Consider the following 17697-nt stretch of genomic DNA (forward strand, 5'->3'; position numbering starts at 1 on the left):
TTTTTAGAAGATTTTATATTTTTATTGGAATATAAATAGAAACGGTCGGAATTGTTTAACTGCATATTTGGATGATTCCTTCAAATATAAAGTCCGGTGGGTGACTTAGGATTGAGATTTTAATATCATCAATGCATTTTCTACAATTCTACAATTTACGGAGACTACAGATTTTGTTGTATTATGTCGATTTTATTTTAAATTATATATGTGTTTCTAATGAAGTAATTCATCCTTTTCGTTACAGATGATTTTTTTTTTATTCGATAATTTATTTTTATTTTTAATAAATTTATTCTTTGTAAAATACTTAACAAATAAATCAATTTAATTATATTTTTAAATTCTTATGCGTAGGGCCTACTCAAAACTCATTTGTTTCTATCTTTCTTCAATAAACAAATATTTATATATATATTTAAAACTTCTCATTTTTTATAAAATTAGTTTTAAATGAGTTATAAATAAATAAATATATATTTTTTATTTAATCGAACCATTGGATTGAATCGAATCAAAATTTCGGTTAACCGAGCAAATATCTGCCGTTTGATACTGCATATTTGATACTCCCTCCATCGTATATCAATCTATCCGTTTGATTTTTGCACGGAGTTTTAGGAATATTAGTATTATATTGGGATATAGTAGTAATAAATGTAAAAAGACTAAACTAACCTTAGTATTATATGATATAAAAATAATGACATTTGTGTAATATATTATAAATTGGAAGAATATTTGTAATGTTAGATATACAGTACAGTTACTAAAAAAGAAAATTGATACTGTGTTATGGGACAGACAAAAATGGAAAAGTGGATAAATTGTTAAGGGATGTAGAGAGTATTTTTTTCGGTTTGGTTCAATTCGATTTTGATTTTTAACATCTTTTTTTGGTTCAGTTAACCAAATCGAATATATTTTATATATTTATATTATCATATTTTAAAATTCATATTAACAACTATATAATATTTGGATTTGGTTCAGTTCAATTTAAAATATTTACAAATATCTATATTTAATTGAAATTTTAATTATTTTTTATTTTAGATTCAATTTGATTCAAATTATTTGCAAATATTTTCAATTAACCGAAAATTTCGGTTTGAATACGATTCACGATTTTGAAAATATTTGTTCGATCCGATTCAAATATCAAATACTTGCATATTTACAAATATTCAAACCGCAGCCACTTTTATGCTAAGAGCAACCACAATAAATACACTTTCGAGAGCCTCACGTCAGACACAAGGTATTTTTTATCTCTTTAAAAAATTTCATCCTTGCAGTGACCTACTCCTTCGGGCCAAAATAACGATGCCCAGGGAACGCAGTCTGGTGCAGGCGAGGCCATAGGAAAGATTGAATAATTTACTTTTTCTCTCCTCTCAAACTCTTCTCCCTCACAAATATTCCAGATCCATCTATAACCAAATGGCATTTTTCTTTGGGGCAATTTGTGATCGAACTCTTCTCCCTCACACAAACCCTATAAATCCAAGTTTCAAACGGTGATTTCTTTGGCTCAAATCATAATGACTGACGAGGATGTGGAGTTTTCAATAGCCTGGTGCAATGTGATAACATATGCACGTGTAGGTATGGGTCAAAAGGAACAGAGGTTGTGGGAGCGTATATGAGAAGTTTATTACTCTGATGGAAGACAAGCACGGAGTTAGTAGATATGAAAAACAAGAGAACTCCAGGTGGATGTGAGTATGGATGGAGATTCGAGGGCAATGCACTAAATTGACAACTATTAGGGTTCAAGCAGAATTATAGTACCATAGATTTTGTAAGTCTTTAATCTTTTCCATCATCTAAATTATTACTTTTTTTGGGATTATATGTATTTCTCATGTTAACTAATATATACCATAAAGTAAGAACAATATTATTACGGTACTTATAATGATAAATACGAAACCACCTTCAAATGTGAGGCATGTTGGCATGTTTTGAAAGAGCAACCGAAGTGGATGAAAATTGTCTCAAGAAAGCCAAAAGAAAACAGATGACCGACCCGCTAAAATGGAGAAGAAGTTTGTAGGGGTATCACCTTCGAGTACTAATGCTCAACCATTTTCACCAACTCTTATCGATTTTACTATAGACATTCCCGACGGACATAAAGTCCACTCCAAAAGTGCCTCAATGGACCTGCATCAGTTGATTAAGAACGTCCAATTAGTGTTAAAAATGCAAAATCTGATGGTCAGCTGAAGAATCAAAGACAAAAAAGAATAAAAAGGTATGATGAGTCACAAGCCTTGGTAACAAGAACTATACCTACCAAATTGATAACTATGGATTCAACAAATCGGGAGATGTGGGCTCACTCAGCGGAGCGGGATCGACAAAAAGAGGCATAGCGAGATCAACATTACAAAATTTTTTTGGAACAAAGGGCAAACAAGGAGGTAATTCTTGTTTTGGTAGTACTATGAATTAATGTAATTCTATATTTCTACTTTATGTTCACACTTGTTTTATTCTATCTTCAAAGTTATTTTAGCATGGAATTAAAATGATTAAATAAATAACATCCTTTCATCACCAGTATGAAAGTATTTGGGATGAACTGATGGCTACACAACAAAAGTTAGGAGAAATGGATCCAAACAATCTAAGGACTGAGCTTGAGAAAAGTCATTACGCAATAAGAAAAAAACGAGTTGAGAACCTCACTCGAATGTTAAACAGGAATAAGTACTTGAATTCATGACTCCGAATATTCAAGCTTTTCTTACTTTATGTGTATTTGTGTAGAGCTTCAAGCAACAATCGATTCAACGGAGTACGTAAACAAAACCAGGGAAATAGAGAGAGGAACTAGCGTGCGGGGAATTCATCATAAAAACCGTATTTTCACTGACACGATCATCTCAGAATGATATTTGTATTTTTACATTTGTGCTGCTTCGGACTTTTTGATAATTTTAGGGGCTGTTTGGTTCGTGGATTTGGTGAGATTCCATGGGATTTGGATTTTAAAATCCTAATGAATCTATGTTTGGTTATAAAATTGATGATGAAATTTTAAGTGCGTCAGATTTTAAAATCCTGCAAATGCAGGATTTTTCAATAACAGTGTACTCCCTGTTATTTTAAAATCCCATGTCATTGCATTTTACATTTTACTATTATACCATTCCATAAAAATAAAATCATATTTTTTTTCTAATATTAAATGTATATATATTTACATTTAAATTATATTTTATTGGTTTTATAAAATATAATCTTATATTTAAGCATACTACTACAAATCATATATTTATTTATAATTATTAATGTTATTTATATTTAATTATTTTACTAATAATAATTTAAACAAATTAATAATTTAAAATATTAATTAATAATTTAAATTTATTTTACTAGTGTATTAATTTTGTATTTTTAGTTTAAAGTGCTTTTTTATATTAAATATGAAAAAGAATGTCGATAGTATAAAAAATAATTAAATTATCGTATTTTTTAATGTATAAATTATATATTACAATATATATTTCGTATGAATATATACTATATTTTTTATTATTAATTGAAAATCGTATTAAATTTTTTTTATTAGAATCCACTAAATATAGTAAAAAATAAAGTTTACGGAAAAAACAATGAATGTAAAGTTTAATTTATTACAATCAAATAAATAAAACTCATGAAGAATAATTACGTTCATTTAAAATATCAAAAATCAAAATCCTTGAACCAAACAACTCCAACCAAACACATGATAGGATTTTAAATCCTAAATACAATAAATCCTATCACATATAAATCCTACTGCAAAATCCCAATCCCATTTAAAAAGTCCTTGAACCAAACAACCCCTTAGTATTTTGAATTGGGTTGGAATGGGTAAGGGGATTGTGGGAAAAATGATTTTATCGTTGTTGTAACTTATAATATTTTGGTGTGCTTTTTATCAGTTTTAGCAGGCATTCATTTGTTCACAATAGATTTTCATAATAATTTGATCTAATGTTATCAAATGTATAATGTGAAAAAAAAAAATTAATTTAACTCTTGGGATTTTCCCCAAAATACACTATTCATCATATTTTTTATTCCCCAAAATATCAAATCAAACACCTATTTTTTATTTTTTTATATTATACTAAAAATCAATTTTATTCAAAACATCACATCAACACCTATTTATATCACATCATACAACTATTCAAATTCAAAATTTTTACTATTCAAATCCCAACTCAAAATTCAAAGCCCCAAGACAAACACACCATAATCTAACATTTTGCAAACAATGATGGAGATTTTTTGTTAATTTAACCAATTTACATATGTCTGTAAATTGCTTGGTTGTATTGCAACTACACTTGCATCCTTTAATAGGTTTTATATGGTTGACATGCTCGATTGTATGATTTGCAAGCCCGTGTATATAATGATTTTCCGGAACCTTTCTAATTGTCATTGGGTGTCATTGCTAGGAAACAACTATGATAGTAAAATCAAAGGGATCCAAACTTCCCTATTAATTTTACTATAATCAGGTTAATCTGTGATAACACATTTTAGGATTTGATGATGTTTAAAGTTTAAGTAGGGAATTTCTTCTGAATTTCTTGGATGTAATGTGTATCATTAGACATGTTCAGTTATAGATGATGAAAATAAAGTTGTAGACCCTACATCGCAATATCACAATTATTTATACTGTTTAACTGGTGAGTTTCCAGGTCGAACATATAAATTTTAAGTCGCGAAATTTAGATCAAGAATTGAAATACTAATGATGCACACAGACAACGGTATGATGGCTCGCTTTTGAGCGAGCCGAAAATTAACTAAGACAGAAAATAAAGAAAAACATGTAAGCGGAATGATTTAGTGAGAGTGAACGGTGGAGATAGTAAGTGAGCGATGGATGTAGTGGCAGCGGTTGTGAGCGGAGATTAGCAGAGGTGAGGGAGAGTGGATCATAGTTATAAGTATGTAGGATAATAGGCGAACGGAGAGGGTGTTCAGATGATGTTGTGTTTTAGCTGTACGTTAATAGATGGCTAGGTTCTCATGTATGAAATGAGCGAATGAGGAAGGTGAGTAAGCGAAACATATATTTATACGACGTAACGACGGAAGAAATAAGTGTAATTACATAAAAAGTGTCAAAATAGAAAACGACTTCGCTGGTACTTGACCTCAAGGGATTTACAATAAGACTTCAATGACGACCAGAATCAGAACATTATATGTAAGAAAATCTACTGTCACTAAAAGTTCTGTGGCCTAATAGATCCACGTCTATGCCTAGTAAATTATTCTAATTTTTGTCTCATTAGTGGTTTTACCCTTGTGTTACCTATTTTAATCAAAATTGAATTCGGACAGCAATTAAGCGGGTTGACAAGGCTCCCGTGTACTTAGCTACGTTGAACTACCTAAAATCTGTTAATGAATACGACGCAAAACTAAGCTGAAATAGTCGATTCTACTTTGTTCTTCCACAGCGAAATAGGATTATAATCATAACATTTAAATGCAAATATGACTCTTGGATAGACGCGATAGTGGAAAAATCTTGATATTTCATTACTTACTACCGAAAACAGTACAATTCTACATTATAAAAGCAGTAAATCAAAGCAGGAACAAAATAATAAACTAAGCTTAAAAAAAAAGGTAAGGTGAGTGGCCAAATGAGAAGAAAGTCTCAATCCTTACAGGGTTTGAGCTCTAAAAATCTGCAGAAAACTTGAAAGTATGTATGCATGTGTATTTGTATATTTTACAAAAAAATTCTGGCCCTATTTATAGATCTACGGAGATGGCGGTTGCGGAGCAGTTAAGCGGCAGTTAAAACTGTTTGGGCAGTTAGGCGGTTGACGGCGGTTAATAGCTGGAGGGCATAATGCAGCTTAAGCTATGCTTTCATCGCTGACTGGTATCAGAATGGCTAGACCGCTGAAAACTGAACACTTAGTGAATTTCTGGAGTGGTTTACTCTCGCTTCGCTGCAGTGGGTGTCTGGTCACTGGCCCTGGCTCGAGCGGAAATAGCGTCGCTTGCCGAACGAGAAACGCCATCGCTTGGGTTTCAATAATTTGCTTTTCTGGATTAAAAACATCGCTTAAATAGGCCAATAACGTTAATAATCTCAACAGACGTACTATGGGTCATACCAAGCGAAATAATTCAATAAAGTATGCCCTAAATAAGATATTTTGATGGTTTTCACATAAAATTTCAAGTAATACACAATTTTGTTAGGCGAAGAATATACTATTATTTAGAGTTATCAATCTGAAATTTGAGAATTTTCATGAGTTGATACTTGGATATTCTGTTGTGTCGAATTTGAGACTTTTTTTTTTTTTTTAATATGATATTTTGTTCTAAGCCCTTGTTTATTTTCTGATGTGTTGAATTTTGACATTTTCTTGTGTCGAATCATAACAAAAGATGGAAAGATCAGAAGCAGCTATGTTTATCTAACTTTGTATTATATTTTGTTTGCATATTAATTATAGTTTTTATATAGTTTTACCTTTACTATCAAGAGCAGGTGCATGGTGCAGTAACACTTTTATTGTAGTATCTAATTCCATTATTATCATATATTATCTCATGGAATAGATATAATAATTATAAAAATTAAGAATATCATTACTACAAAATGCATTCAATATGAATTCAACCAAACTTACTTTAATAGAGACTGGATGGATAATTAGTTTATTATTTTTTAACAACCAAATCTTCGGTAGACTTAACTAGATACGAGGTAATTACTAAACTATGTCCTCTCCTGACATCATCCGCTGGTGGTTGATAAAATATTCGCACAAATTTTCATTAGTTTCTATATTATGGATTCGGCCAATTCTTATAAGGTATAAGAGGCGAACTTCATCAATTGATTGGTGAGCATCTGACATACGTGGATCTTCTTCTCTGGGAGGTATCAATTCAGGTAAGTTTTGACCACGTTCATCTTCAACTACCATATTGTGTAAGATGATACATATTGTAGCAACGAATAAAAGGTCAGATGTTTTTTGTAACTGAGTTGGTGTGGTTAATATGCGCTATTTTTACTGAAGAATGTCAAATGCTCTTTCCATATCATTGTGGCAAGCCTCTTTTAATGTTATAAATGGTTTTTCTTTTACAGTGACAAGATTTCTTACGGCCTGCTTGAAGGCTACATGTTTGGGGTATATGTCATTTGTTAAATAGTATGACAAGTTGCATTGCGTTCCATTCACCTCATATTCAATAGGTGGATCTGTGCTATTCATAAACTTATCGAACAACGGTGAATGATCCCAAACCGTTACATCATTTTTAGTTCATTGGATACCAGAAAGGCATGCAAAATCCATAAATCCTGAGAAGCCACAACCTCTAAAATTATTATTGCGTATCCGTAGCGACCGTTGTACTGGCCTCTCCATGCGACAAGGCATGCATCTCAACGCCAATGCATATAATCCAACGAACCTATCATACCTGAAAAGCCACATTCGTAATTTTTTGCCATCAAATGTGCAAGATCATCATAACTCGGATCGCGTAAATATTATGTTTTATAAATATTTATATTTGTATTGCAAAACTCTAGTGAATCGCGTTGAGCTTTGCCCTACCCTATTTTTAGCATCTCGTCAACACTATCGAACTAGTATCCATATGCAATGATTCAAATCGCAGCCATGACCTTCTAGAGGAGTGAAAGACCCATCTGATTTGTACAATCTAGACATTGTGTGAAGTACAAATTGTTGTTGCACACATCATGGAATATTCTACTGAAAAATTTTCGACGCATACAAAATCTACATCTGAAAATAGACTCGGAAAACTGAGCCATATCTAAAAAATAGTCCTCTCATAATTCCTAGTGCCTTGCCTCTCTATCCCAGTTGTAATTTCTCTGCACGGGTGCAATTGTCTATTTGAAGTTGGACACATCAAGTAAGGTATCTCGCAACCATTCGAGAGAGTTTTGTCGCAACCCTAACAAAAGACATAGTCTTCCCTTTCGTTCATCAATAGCAATACGATCATCTATCCAAAATTGAGCATTTACATCCGGGTCCACTCTTTGTTGTCTTCACTTTCCATCCAATGTGATAAAAGAAAAGACACCAACAACTGTTAAAGTAGTAGAAAATGATATTGCAATGTAAAATAGTCGACTCTGAAAGAAAATAAGCATCGACTACCTTGTATTTTTGTGTTCTTGATCAACCACTGAAGCCCCAAAGGTGATTTATATCAATGTGATAACTATGTCAATCTCTACTATGGTACATAGTTGTGGGAGCTAGACACTAATATTATATGTGCCTTTAAATTGAAAAGTGATGTAGCGTTCACGTATTGCCAAATATGTTTTCAATGCAACTGCTATTCATATGTTTGGGTGTTCCTTATGAATTTGTTCGGCATTTGCATGTTGCAGCGTCACATTCAGTCAACTCATATATTCTTTTAAATATTTAATCTTGTATAGGCATGCCAATGAGTTGCTTTATTGGTACATAGATTTAGACAAGACTCGACTTTTGTCCTCGTTTCCACAAAGTTATTTTTTAATTAAAGCAAAGTTGACATAAAAAACAAAAAAACTATTAGGGTTCAGATACATATGTGGAACTGTACTTTTGCGATAGTTCTTCACTGTCATAATGTGGCCAAGACTACATTGGCTGGTTTACGATGAGACATTTAAGTTTATATAATTTGAAGAAAGACAGATAAGTGACAAATGTTTGCAATGTCATTATCCTAATACATTTAGAAATTAGTGGCTACAATTCTATATAGAGTTTGAGTAGGATGAAACCCATCCCAACAATAGTATTTGTGTTAGGTTCTTTGCAGGCCAGTGCCTGTAGCTTCGGGATGCAATTCGACGTCCCATTCATCCATGTAATACAACATGCTTTGCTCGAATTACTTAGACTTTGGTAAGTAGAAGAACAATAAACAGTACAATTAAATTTGATCAAGATTCAATGTTTGTTTATAATAATGAAACTGGGATAGACAATTTACCATATTTTGATCGATTGATGATCCCATTGTATCTAAGCCAGTAAGCATTGCTGAAAATAATGAACGAGGGAACAACAAGGCAAGACGCAACTACAAAGAAAACTGCAATAGAAGTGACTAAACAAGAAACAGTCCACATCTCAATAATTAAACACCATTACTACATCAACGTACTGACGAACATCACACCATAAATATTAAGGTAAACAACATAGGCTACACCAAATTACCAAGTTGGGTTACTACACAAGTTACAATGAAATGTTAATAGCATTGTCATACAATCCTACACCTCACCGTCCTAAAGAAGACACAAATAAGTACTAATGTAGTCATGAAAATATTCAAGACGGTCAAATAGAGCATTATGTCTTTATTCTCCATCTTTCCATGTTTCTCTTTAGAGCATAAACATGAACATTGGATGTCATTAGTTCTACATAGAAATCTCGATGTAGCACTTGATTCACCACCACAAAAAAGAGTTTTCATTTTTTATATCAGAAGCACGATAGGCTTTCTCAGTTGCATTGTCTTCCCAACGTAGCCATCTATCACATGGGTCACACTTATAATACAACCTACCAGGATTATTTTCGCTTTTTGATATTTTGAGAACACATTTCTCTCCACACATACATGTTGGAATAATTTGAATGGTGGCAATTAATCTTTGAGTAAGTAAAAATTTAAAGACCAAAATGTATGTGAGTAGGATGCATTGATAATATAACAAACTTGAAAATTTGTCTACTAGAAAGATTTCAAATCCTTTTGCAATACGAGGGACAATACCGTGCAATATAAAGACAAACATATTGATCAATCCTTAATATTAAATACATATATATTTTTTTATATAAATGTGTGAGTTCAATTTCATTATGTGGAATGTAAAAATAATTATATTTCAAGAAGTGTTTCTACTTATGAATTTGTTGGTCATATATTTTCAAACGAGCAATTTAGTACATTATAACGATATTTGCCGGAATTTTTCACTAAGAAATGAGCCAAAATTGATTTCGGTGGTACCCAATTTGAAACTATTTCTTCGACCAACCAAATCCAGGTCCAAATCGAAACAATTTCTCCAACTCAAAACATTCAAAAAAAAAAAAAGAGTCAAGCATTAAGATTTTTTTGTCAGTAAATTAAAATTTGTAAAAAAGCTCTTATCCAAGCGTAATGGAAAATTATATATTTAAACAACACAAATCCTAGGCTAAACTGCAAAATCTATCTTCAGCACTGTATATTTGACACAAAGAAAGTTTACTCAAGTGTAAAACGAGAACCATAAAAGAAAGGAGACCAACAAAGATGATTTCAGGAGGGGAGGAAGAAGATATCGAGGAGCAGATACTGAGAAAAAAACGACCTGCAGTTTCAAAGAAAAAAATGATCCAAACGAATGAAGTATTAATGCCTTTTATTTATTAAAATAAATTATTAAAACATATATATATATATATATTTTTTTTTATAAAATAAGCCAACTGTGTAGAGATAAAAATGTAGATTGCTAGTTTGGGATTTTAGGATAGACACAGCACGGCTGAGGCAATTTTTAGCTTCAACTAATACAGTTGCTTTAACTATCTACCCATTTTATTTTAAAATTATAATATTGTTACTAATACCGTAATAAAAAGAGTAGAGTAAAAATTATTTTTGATTCCATTCAATATCAAAATTATTAATTTTGGTCCAATTAAAAAAAATTAACAATTTTAGTCTCACTCAAATGAAAATTTATCAATTTTAGTCCTAAAATGGTTGACTGGAACTCAATACGGCCGTGTTGGCTTGAACACGGCCGTGTTGGATGACTCAGAAGGTGACTGGGCGTCCTAGGCAGCCAACACGGCCGGGTTGATTACCCTACACTTCCGAACACAACTATGTTCCTGCCCATGTTATTAACACAGCCATGTTCCTGCCCATGTTCACGAGTATGTTTTCAATATAATCATATTGTAGGTCATATTTATTATTATTTTCATTTTTGGTTAAAATTATTTGATATATATATATTTATAATTTAACAAAAATATTTTTTACAATTATTTTATAATATAAAAAATAATCAAATTTTAATATTTTTAAAATATATAAAAATAATAATATATTAATATATATTTTTTAATGATACTCTCTCCGTCCCACTTACCATGTCCACATTGCCGTTTATATCCGTCCCACATCCCATGTCACTTTCTTTTTTTTTGGAAAATAATTACACACTATTTTTTAATTTAATTTTAATTTTAATTAAACTAATAAGTTATTTTAATCTTAATTTATAATTATTTATATTATATGATAATTATTTTTACTAATACATTTTTAATTATCTATTAATTATACTTATCATAAATTCTCGTGTCTATAGTGATCCAGATATTCAACGTGGGAAGGAGGGAGTATTATTTTAAAATATTATTATTTTTATATATTTTAAAAATATTAAAAATTGATTATTTTTTATATTATAAAATAATTGTAAAAAATATTTTTGTTAAATTATAAATATATATATATCAAATAATTTTAACCAAAAAGTGAAAAAAATAATAAATATGACCTACAATATGATTATATTGAAAACATATTCGTGAACATGGCCTAGAACATGACTGTGTTGAGAACATGGGCAGGAACATGGCTGTGTTGAGAACATGGGCAGGAACATGGCTGGTAGGAACATGGTTGTGTTCGGAACACGGGCAGGAACACGGCCGTGTTCAGAAGTGCAGGGTAATCAACACGGCCGTGTTGGCTGCCTGGGACGCCCAGTCACCTTATGAGTCATCCAACACGGCCGTGTTCAAGCTAACACGGCCGTGTTCAGTCCCAGTCAACCATTTTGGGGCTAAAATTGATAAATTTTCATTTGAGTGAAACTAAAATTGATAATTTTTTTTTGAATAGGATCAAAATTAATAATTTTGATGTTGAATGAGACCAAAATTGATTTTTGCTCAAAAGAATATTTTTGTTAAATATACTTTAAAAATACAAACACGACTTAAAAAAACCAAACACACGCTTACTTTCCCCCAAATGATTTGGAGTGTAAAAACATAACAAGAGCTACAGTAGATTTAAAGATAGGAAGGAGATAAAGATAATCGCACGTCGAGAGGCCGACACGTGTCGCTAACCCAACCTCCAACTTTTTCCCTCTTAAAATTCCATCACACAATCTTCCCTTTCCCATTTTCCCAAACTCCAACTGTCGCCTCTGAGTTCCGCCATTGTTCAACCGATCACTTCCACGCTGCTGCTGCTGCTGACGCCCCATTTTCCCATGGCTTCTGTGGCGGAATTGAATTTCGGCGCCTGTTCTTCCTCCAGAAAAGCCACCAGCAACTATTCCTCTCAGTTCTCCTATGTTTCAACTCGTCTGTCTCATCACCGCCGCGTTCGCCTCAGGCCGCTTCCGGTGCCCCGGAGTTCATCAATTCAGTGCTCTGTAACTTCAGAGTATGTTTATCCTCGATATTGATTGATTGTTAGGAGTGTTTTGGTAAATGGTGGGGGAAGACGGAGTAACTATTTCTGTGTTCTTAACTGTTGTGAATGTATTTGGCAGTCAAGTTCAAGCTCCGGTAGCTGTGAATACAGAAGATCCCAAAAAACCAGAGTGTTACGGAGTGTTCTGTCTCACCTACGATCTCAAAGCTGTAAGTATTTTGAACATTGTCAGGCAATTTGATGTTGATTTTGATCTTTCTTATTTCAATTTATTCGTTTTGGTGAGTTTTCTTATGGAAGAAGTTTAGAATAGACAATGGTACGTTTAGTATGCGTTATATGCTGTTCGAGTGCACAGAGACTACTTTGGGATGTTCAGGGGTTCTAAACAGTGTTACACTTATTGCTTGTCTGTTAAAACTCTATTGGAATCAAGCTTTTATTATTTCCTTATATATTTATGGAGATGTTCGTTGATTTACCTCCATAAGATGTCTTAGCATTGATGGTTGCTTGATTCATTTGATTATTACAGGACGAGGAGACAAAATCCTGGAAGAAATTGATTAATATTGCTGTTTCTGGTGCCGCCGGGATGATAGCCAATCATCTTCTCTTTAAAGTGAGTTTCTTGAATATGTTCTTCTATTGAAGTAGCAGTGTATGTATGGAGGTCCCCCATGATACTGAAAAGTTTTTGTAGTTATCATTAACAATTTCATATTGAAAATGCAAAATTTTCTAAATGAAGGTTTGGTGCAAGGGCATTGATTGGCTTCTCTATCTTCAGGGCAATAAAAATTAAACAAAACAGTTGGATTGCATGATGATAAAACCTGAATTTTGATTGAGTTCTTAACATTTTTTACATGAATTTAGTCAATGGATGGATGAGGCATGATGGTTTTGGAATTTGTTCTGTTCTCCCATTAGGGAGATATATATTTGATATTGTTGGCTTCTTAGTGTTGACAAAGATAGTTGAGATTTACGTTATAATTCCACCATGCACAGTTACTGTACTAAAATTGAAACTAAGTAATCATCTTGCACTTGATATTAGGATGTTTTTTGTCATGAGTCTGGACTATACTATTGACGTTAATATTCACTGAGTTATCTTAGTAGAACAGTTCCATATATATCCGAGACAGGGCTGTTTTTAGTCTCTCGGAGAGCTGTTAATGAGGTGTGTTTTGTCAGCTTGCTTCTGGAGAGGTTTTCGGGCCTGAACAACCTATTGCTTTAAAATTATTAGGATCCCAGCGATCCTTTCAAGCACTAGAAGGTATTATTCACCAAAGTTTCAACCATTTTTCTCTTCAAGATTCAATGTGAGACACATGATCTACTTATACTTTTTTTTTTTTCTCATCACTTCGTTTGGTATTTCTAACGTTTAATTTGTTGCACAAGGGTACTATTGACTATATTTTTAATGTTGAATCTGTTCAGGAGTTGCAATGGAACTTGAGGACTCCTTGTATCCACTTTTACGAGAAGTGAGCATCGGAATTGATCCATACGAAGTTTTTCAAGATGCAGATTGGGCACTCCTTATTGGAGCCAAGCCCCGTGGCCCTGGAATGGAACGAGCAGGCTTACTGGACATAAATGGGTCGATTTTTGCTGACCAGGTATCATATCTTCTTAATGCATTTATAACAGACACTGATTCCGATTTCCAGACATTTTTTGTTGAATAAACTTCCCTACATTTGTAGGGAAAAGCCCTCAATGCTGTTGCATCCCGTAATGTAAAAGTTATTGTCGTGGGCAACCCCTGCAACACCAAGTAAATTAATTATATGCACATTTTTCTTCATTCTGTAGTTTATTTTTTATCGGTAATTTACTGGTTTTAACTTTTACTTTGAAGTGCATTGATCTGCTTGAAAAATGCTCCCAACATTCCAGCGAAAAATTTTCATGCTCTGACTAGATTAGACGAAAATAGAGCAAAATGTCAGGTGTGCAACCATACCAACTGTAATCCTTATCTTGATTCCCTTTTCCTTCTGGAGAAATAACATAATCTTGCATTTAAATGATTCAATGCAGCTTGCCCTTAAGGCCGGCGTCTTTTATGACAAAGTATCAAATGTGACAATTTGGGGGAACCACTCGACAACTCAGGTTATTCGATTCTATAGAAATGCATATTATAGTACTATAGTTTTCCCCAGTTTTTGGGTTGGAATTACTGTCAACTCTTCAACAGGTTCCGGACTTCTTAAATGCCAAGATCGATGGCGTACCCGTCAAACATGTTATTAAAGACAATAAATGGTTGGAAGAAGAGTTCACAGAAATGGTCCAGAAGGTGATGATATATGTGAACTAAAGATTGTTGCAATGTGCCATTGTATACAGTCTTTACTTAATTGCTGACCATAAAAAGGATCTTCCTTTACAGAGAGGCGGTGTTCTAATTCAGAAATGGGGAAGATCCTCAGCTGCATCAACTGCTGTCTCCATTGTTGATGCAATAAGGTCTCTCGTTACTCCTACTCGCGAAGGAGATTGGTTTTCATCTGGGGTAAGTTATTCTTTGCTTTTTATTTATTTCTATCATGACTCAACTATGAAGTATGCATTTTTTTTAAAGAAGTCGTATATATATATATATATATACATATATATTCAGATAATCCCTTTTATGAGTCTATCGTTGCTGGAGTTACACAATACTTATGTTATTCTAAAGCTAGTTTAGGTAAGAGTTTTAGAAGTTTCAAAGTTATAGAAAAATTTTAAAATATTTATAATTTTTCTCAAAATATCCTATCGTATAATATATAGAGAAAAAATAAAGATCAAAGCACTCGTGCTGCACTTGAGTTCTATACAATCTTTTTAAAGCAAGTGTTTTACTTCCTCAATCAGCTCAAAAGTATCAGTTTTGTCATTTTTTATTGTTCTAAAGACAAAGTATCAAATTTATTTATTTTTTCTCAAGTAAATATAAACTCTTTACTCGTTACAAATATTCTCAAATTTGCACTTATTTACATAAAAAAATATTCCATTAATTTAGACATAAGTGCAAAAAATGTCAACTAATTAAAATTAAAATACAATATTCATTAAACTCTGATGAAAAACAGACGAGTACTTCTTGAAATTGGAGTATAATTTTTGCACATTTCTCTATGCAAATCTAATTTGAGTAATATATCATAATTGGGTTTGTTTCTTTTGCCATAAATCTCAAATTTCTACTATTTTAACTGTGTTTCCCAAAAAAAAAAAATACACTTTTTTTTCTCACAAAATATCACATCATGTATTATTTTAATATCAAACCCAAACTAAATTTTTTTCAAACCTATCAAAAGAAACATACTCAGACAATACTTTACATGTAGCATATAATTTTGTAATTTGTTATAATTATTTGTCTAACATATCTAAATAAATGGATTATATTCTATCTGTATTATTTATATATTTTTGTACTCACTTAGACTTCGATTTTTTACTCTGCATTGGCCACATATCGTTGCTATCTATTCCTATAAATGGGTAACTCTCTAAGTGATGACAAGAATTATAATATTAATGGTAGAACTTTGTTGATCTTACTATTTCATGACATTATAAATTCAGCACATAGTTAGCAAGATGGAATTGTTTAAATCTTTCTAAAAAATCACTAAAAAATGTAGGTGTATACTACGGGAAATCCCTATGGTATTGCAGATGACATTGTTTTTAGTATGCCATGCCGATCTAATGTAAGTTCTGCCTCACTTTGACATTCTTAATACTCTTTACTCTCTAGATGTATATGAGAGATTTGTTTTTTTTCCCAAAATTTTAACAGGGAGATGGTGATTATGAACTTGTCAAAGATGTCATATTTGATGATTATCTTTGGAATCGCATAAAAAAGGTATGGTTATGGTTTCCTCATATTTCTAGATGTTAGTATTCATGAAATTGGGAGCATTTTATTTATATATTGAAAGGTGACGATTGCAGTGTTGATTAAGATTAATTAGCATGAGATATAAATCGATAGCACAAGGTGAATGTTAATATAATAAAAATACAATATATGAACTAACAACACATGAAAATAGTTCATATATCATATACTAAAAGTCATTGTAATAATTTACACAACATATTTATATTAATTAAAGTCATGTTTTAGTTGTCTATATATTATGTGTTCATTAGAGTTTATCAACACAGTGCTGATTATCCTTAACTAGTACCTAACCATTCCCATTTTGAAAATTTGAAGTTTCCTCTTTCTTCTACGATCCTCAGAAGCAAGTGTTTGGTGAAAACAATTTAAAGTGGCGCGTACATATCGATTAATATTTAGTTATAATTTAGTCGATCAACCTCCTCATGAGCATGTCTGAAGTAGAACAATGAAATATTTTTCTTACACTCGCATTGAGAATACAGAAATAAAAAATAAAAAAATCCCGTATTTTGCAGACAGAAGCCGAGCTGCTGGCCGAGAAGAGATGTGTAGCTCATCTTACTGGAGAGGTAAAAGTACACCAAACCAGATCACACATTGATCATTTTCAGTTTGTTTGAGAGACTGTTTGTCTGAAATATTGGCTTTATTAATCCTTACAGGGCATTGCTGTCTGTGATCTGCCTGGCGACACAATGCTTCCCGGAGAAATGTGAGCGGCGAGACCCCAGTTTGGACAGTCCCGGTGAGTCTGTAAATCGATTATCATCTCTAGCAGTACTATAATAAGGGCAATTGGAGCCTAGTTTAATGCATTTTTTAGAAAAAAAACTCTGTTTCAAGTTATGTAAGTCTATATCACTGCTACTCTTGACCTTTTAGTTCTTTATAGTGTAAAACTTTGCGCTTTTGTGCAAAATGGACTTACACTCAGAAAATAATAAATATAGTAAAATTTTAAATTGAAATGAAATTTTAAGTAAGTATTTATGTAATGTTATTAATGAAAATTTAATTTTTAATCCTAACAGTATACTCCTTCTCTCTCAATCCAAAATGGTGATTGGAGTTTTGCAGTGAATTAATAAATAATAGTAATATTATATTAGTTAATGAAAATGTAAGATAAATTTGATATTTAGGTATAAATTAACTTTACATATTTGTAATTTATATAAAAGTGAGTATTTTGATATTAGTATATGATTATTTTTTAGTGAGACAAATGAAAATAA

The 17697-nt window shown here is 32.0% G+C and overlaps 1 protein-coding gene across 1 annotated transcript; it reads left to right on the top strand.

Moving 5' to 3' along the window:
• The first annotated feature begins 12255 nt into the window (after positions 1-12255).
• On the top strand, positions 12256-17381 carry LOC127251305 (malate dehydrogenase [NADP], chloroplastic). Its single transcript, XM_051274959.1, has 14 exons — positions 12256-12531; positions 12641-12731; positions 13058-13144; positions 13726-13810; positions 13978-14159; positions 14247-14317; positions 14402-14492; positions 14584-14658; positions 14744-14845; positions 14939-15061; positions 16191-16259; positions 16349-16417; positions 16978-17031; positions 17125-17381. Exons 1-14 carry the CDS (start codon positions 12356-12358, stop codon positions 17176-17178), a joined length of 1329 nt encoding a protein of 442 aa, XP_051130916.1. The 5' UTR covers positions 12256-12355; the 3' UTR covers positions 17179-17381.
• Positions 17382-17697: the final 316 nt, after the last annotated feature.

This window comes from Andrographis paniculata, unplaced genomic scaffold (genome assembly GCF_009805555.1).
Source record: "Andrographis paniculata isolate CXL003 unplaced genomic scaffold, ASM980555v1 Contig43END, whole genome shotgun sequence".
NCBI lineage: Eukaryota > Viridiplantae > Streptophyta > Magnoliopsida > Lamiales > Acanthaceae > Andrographis > Andrographis paniculata.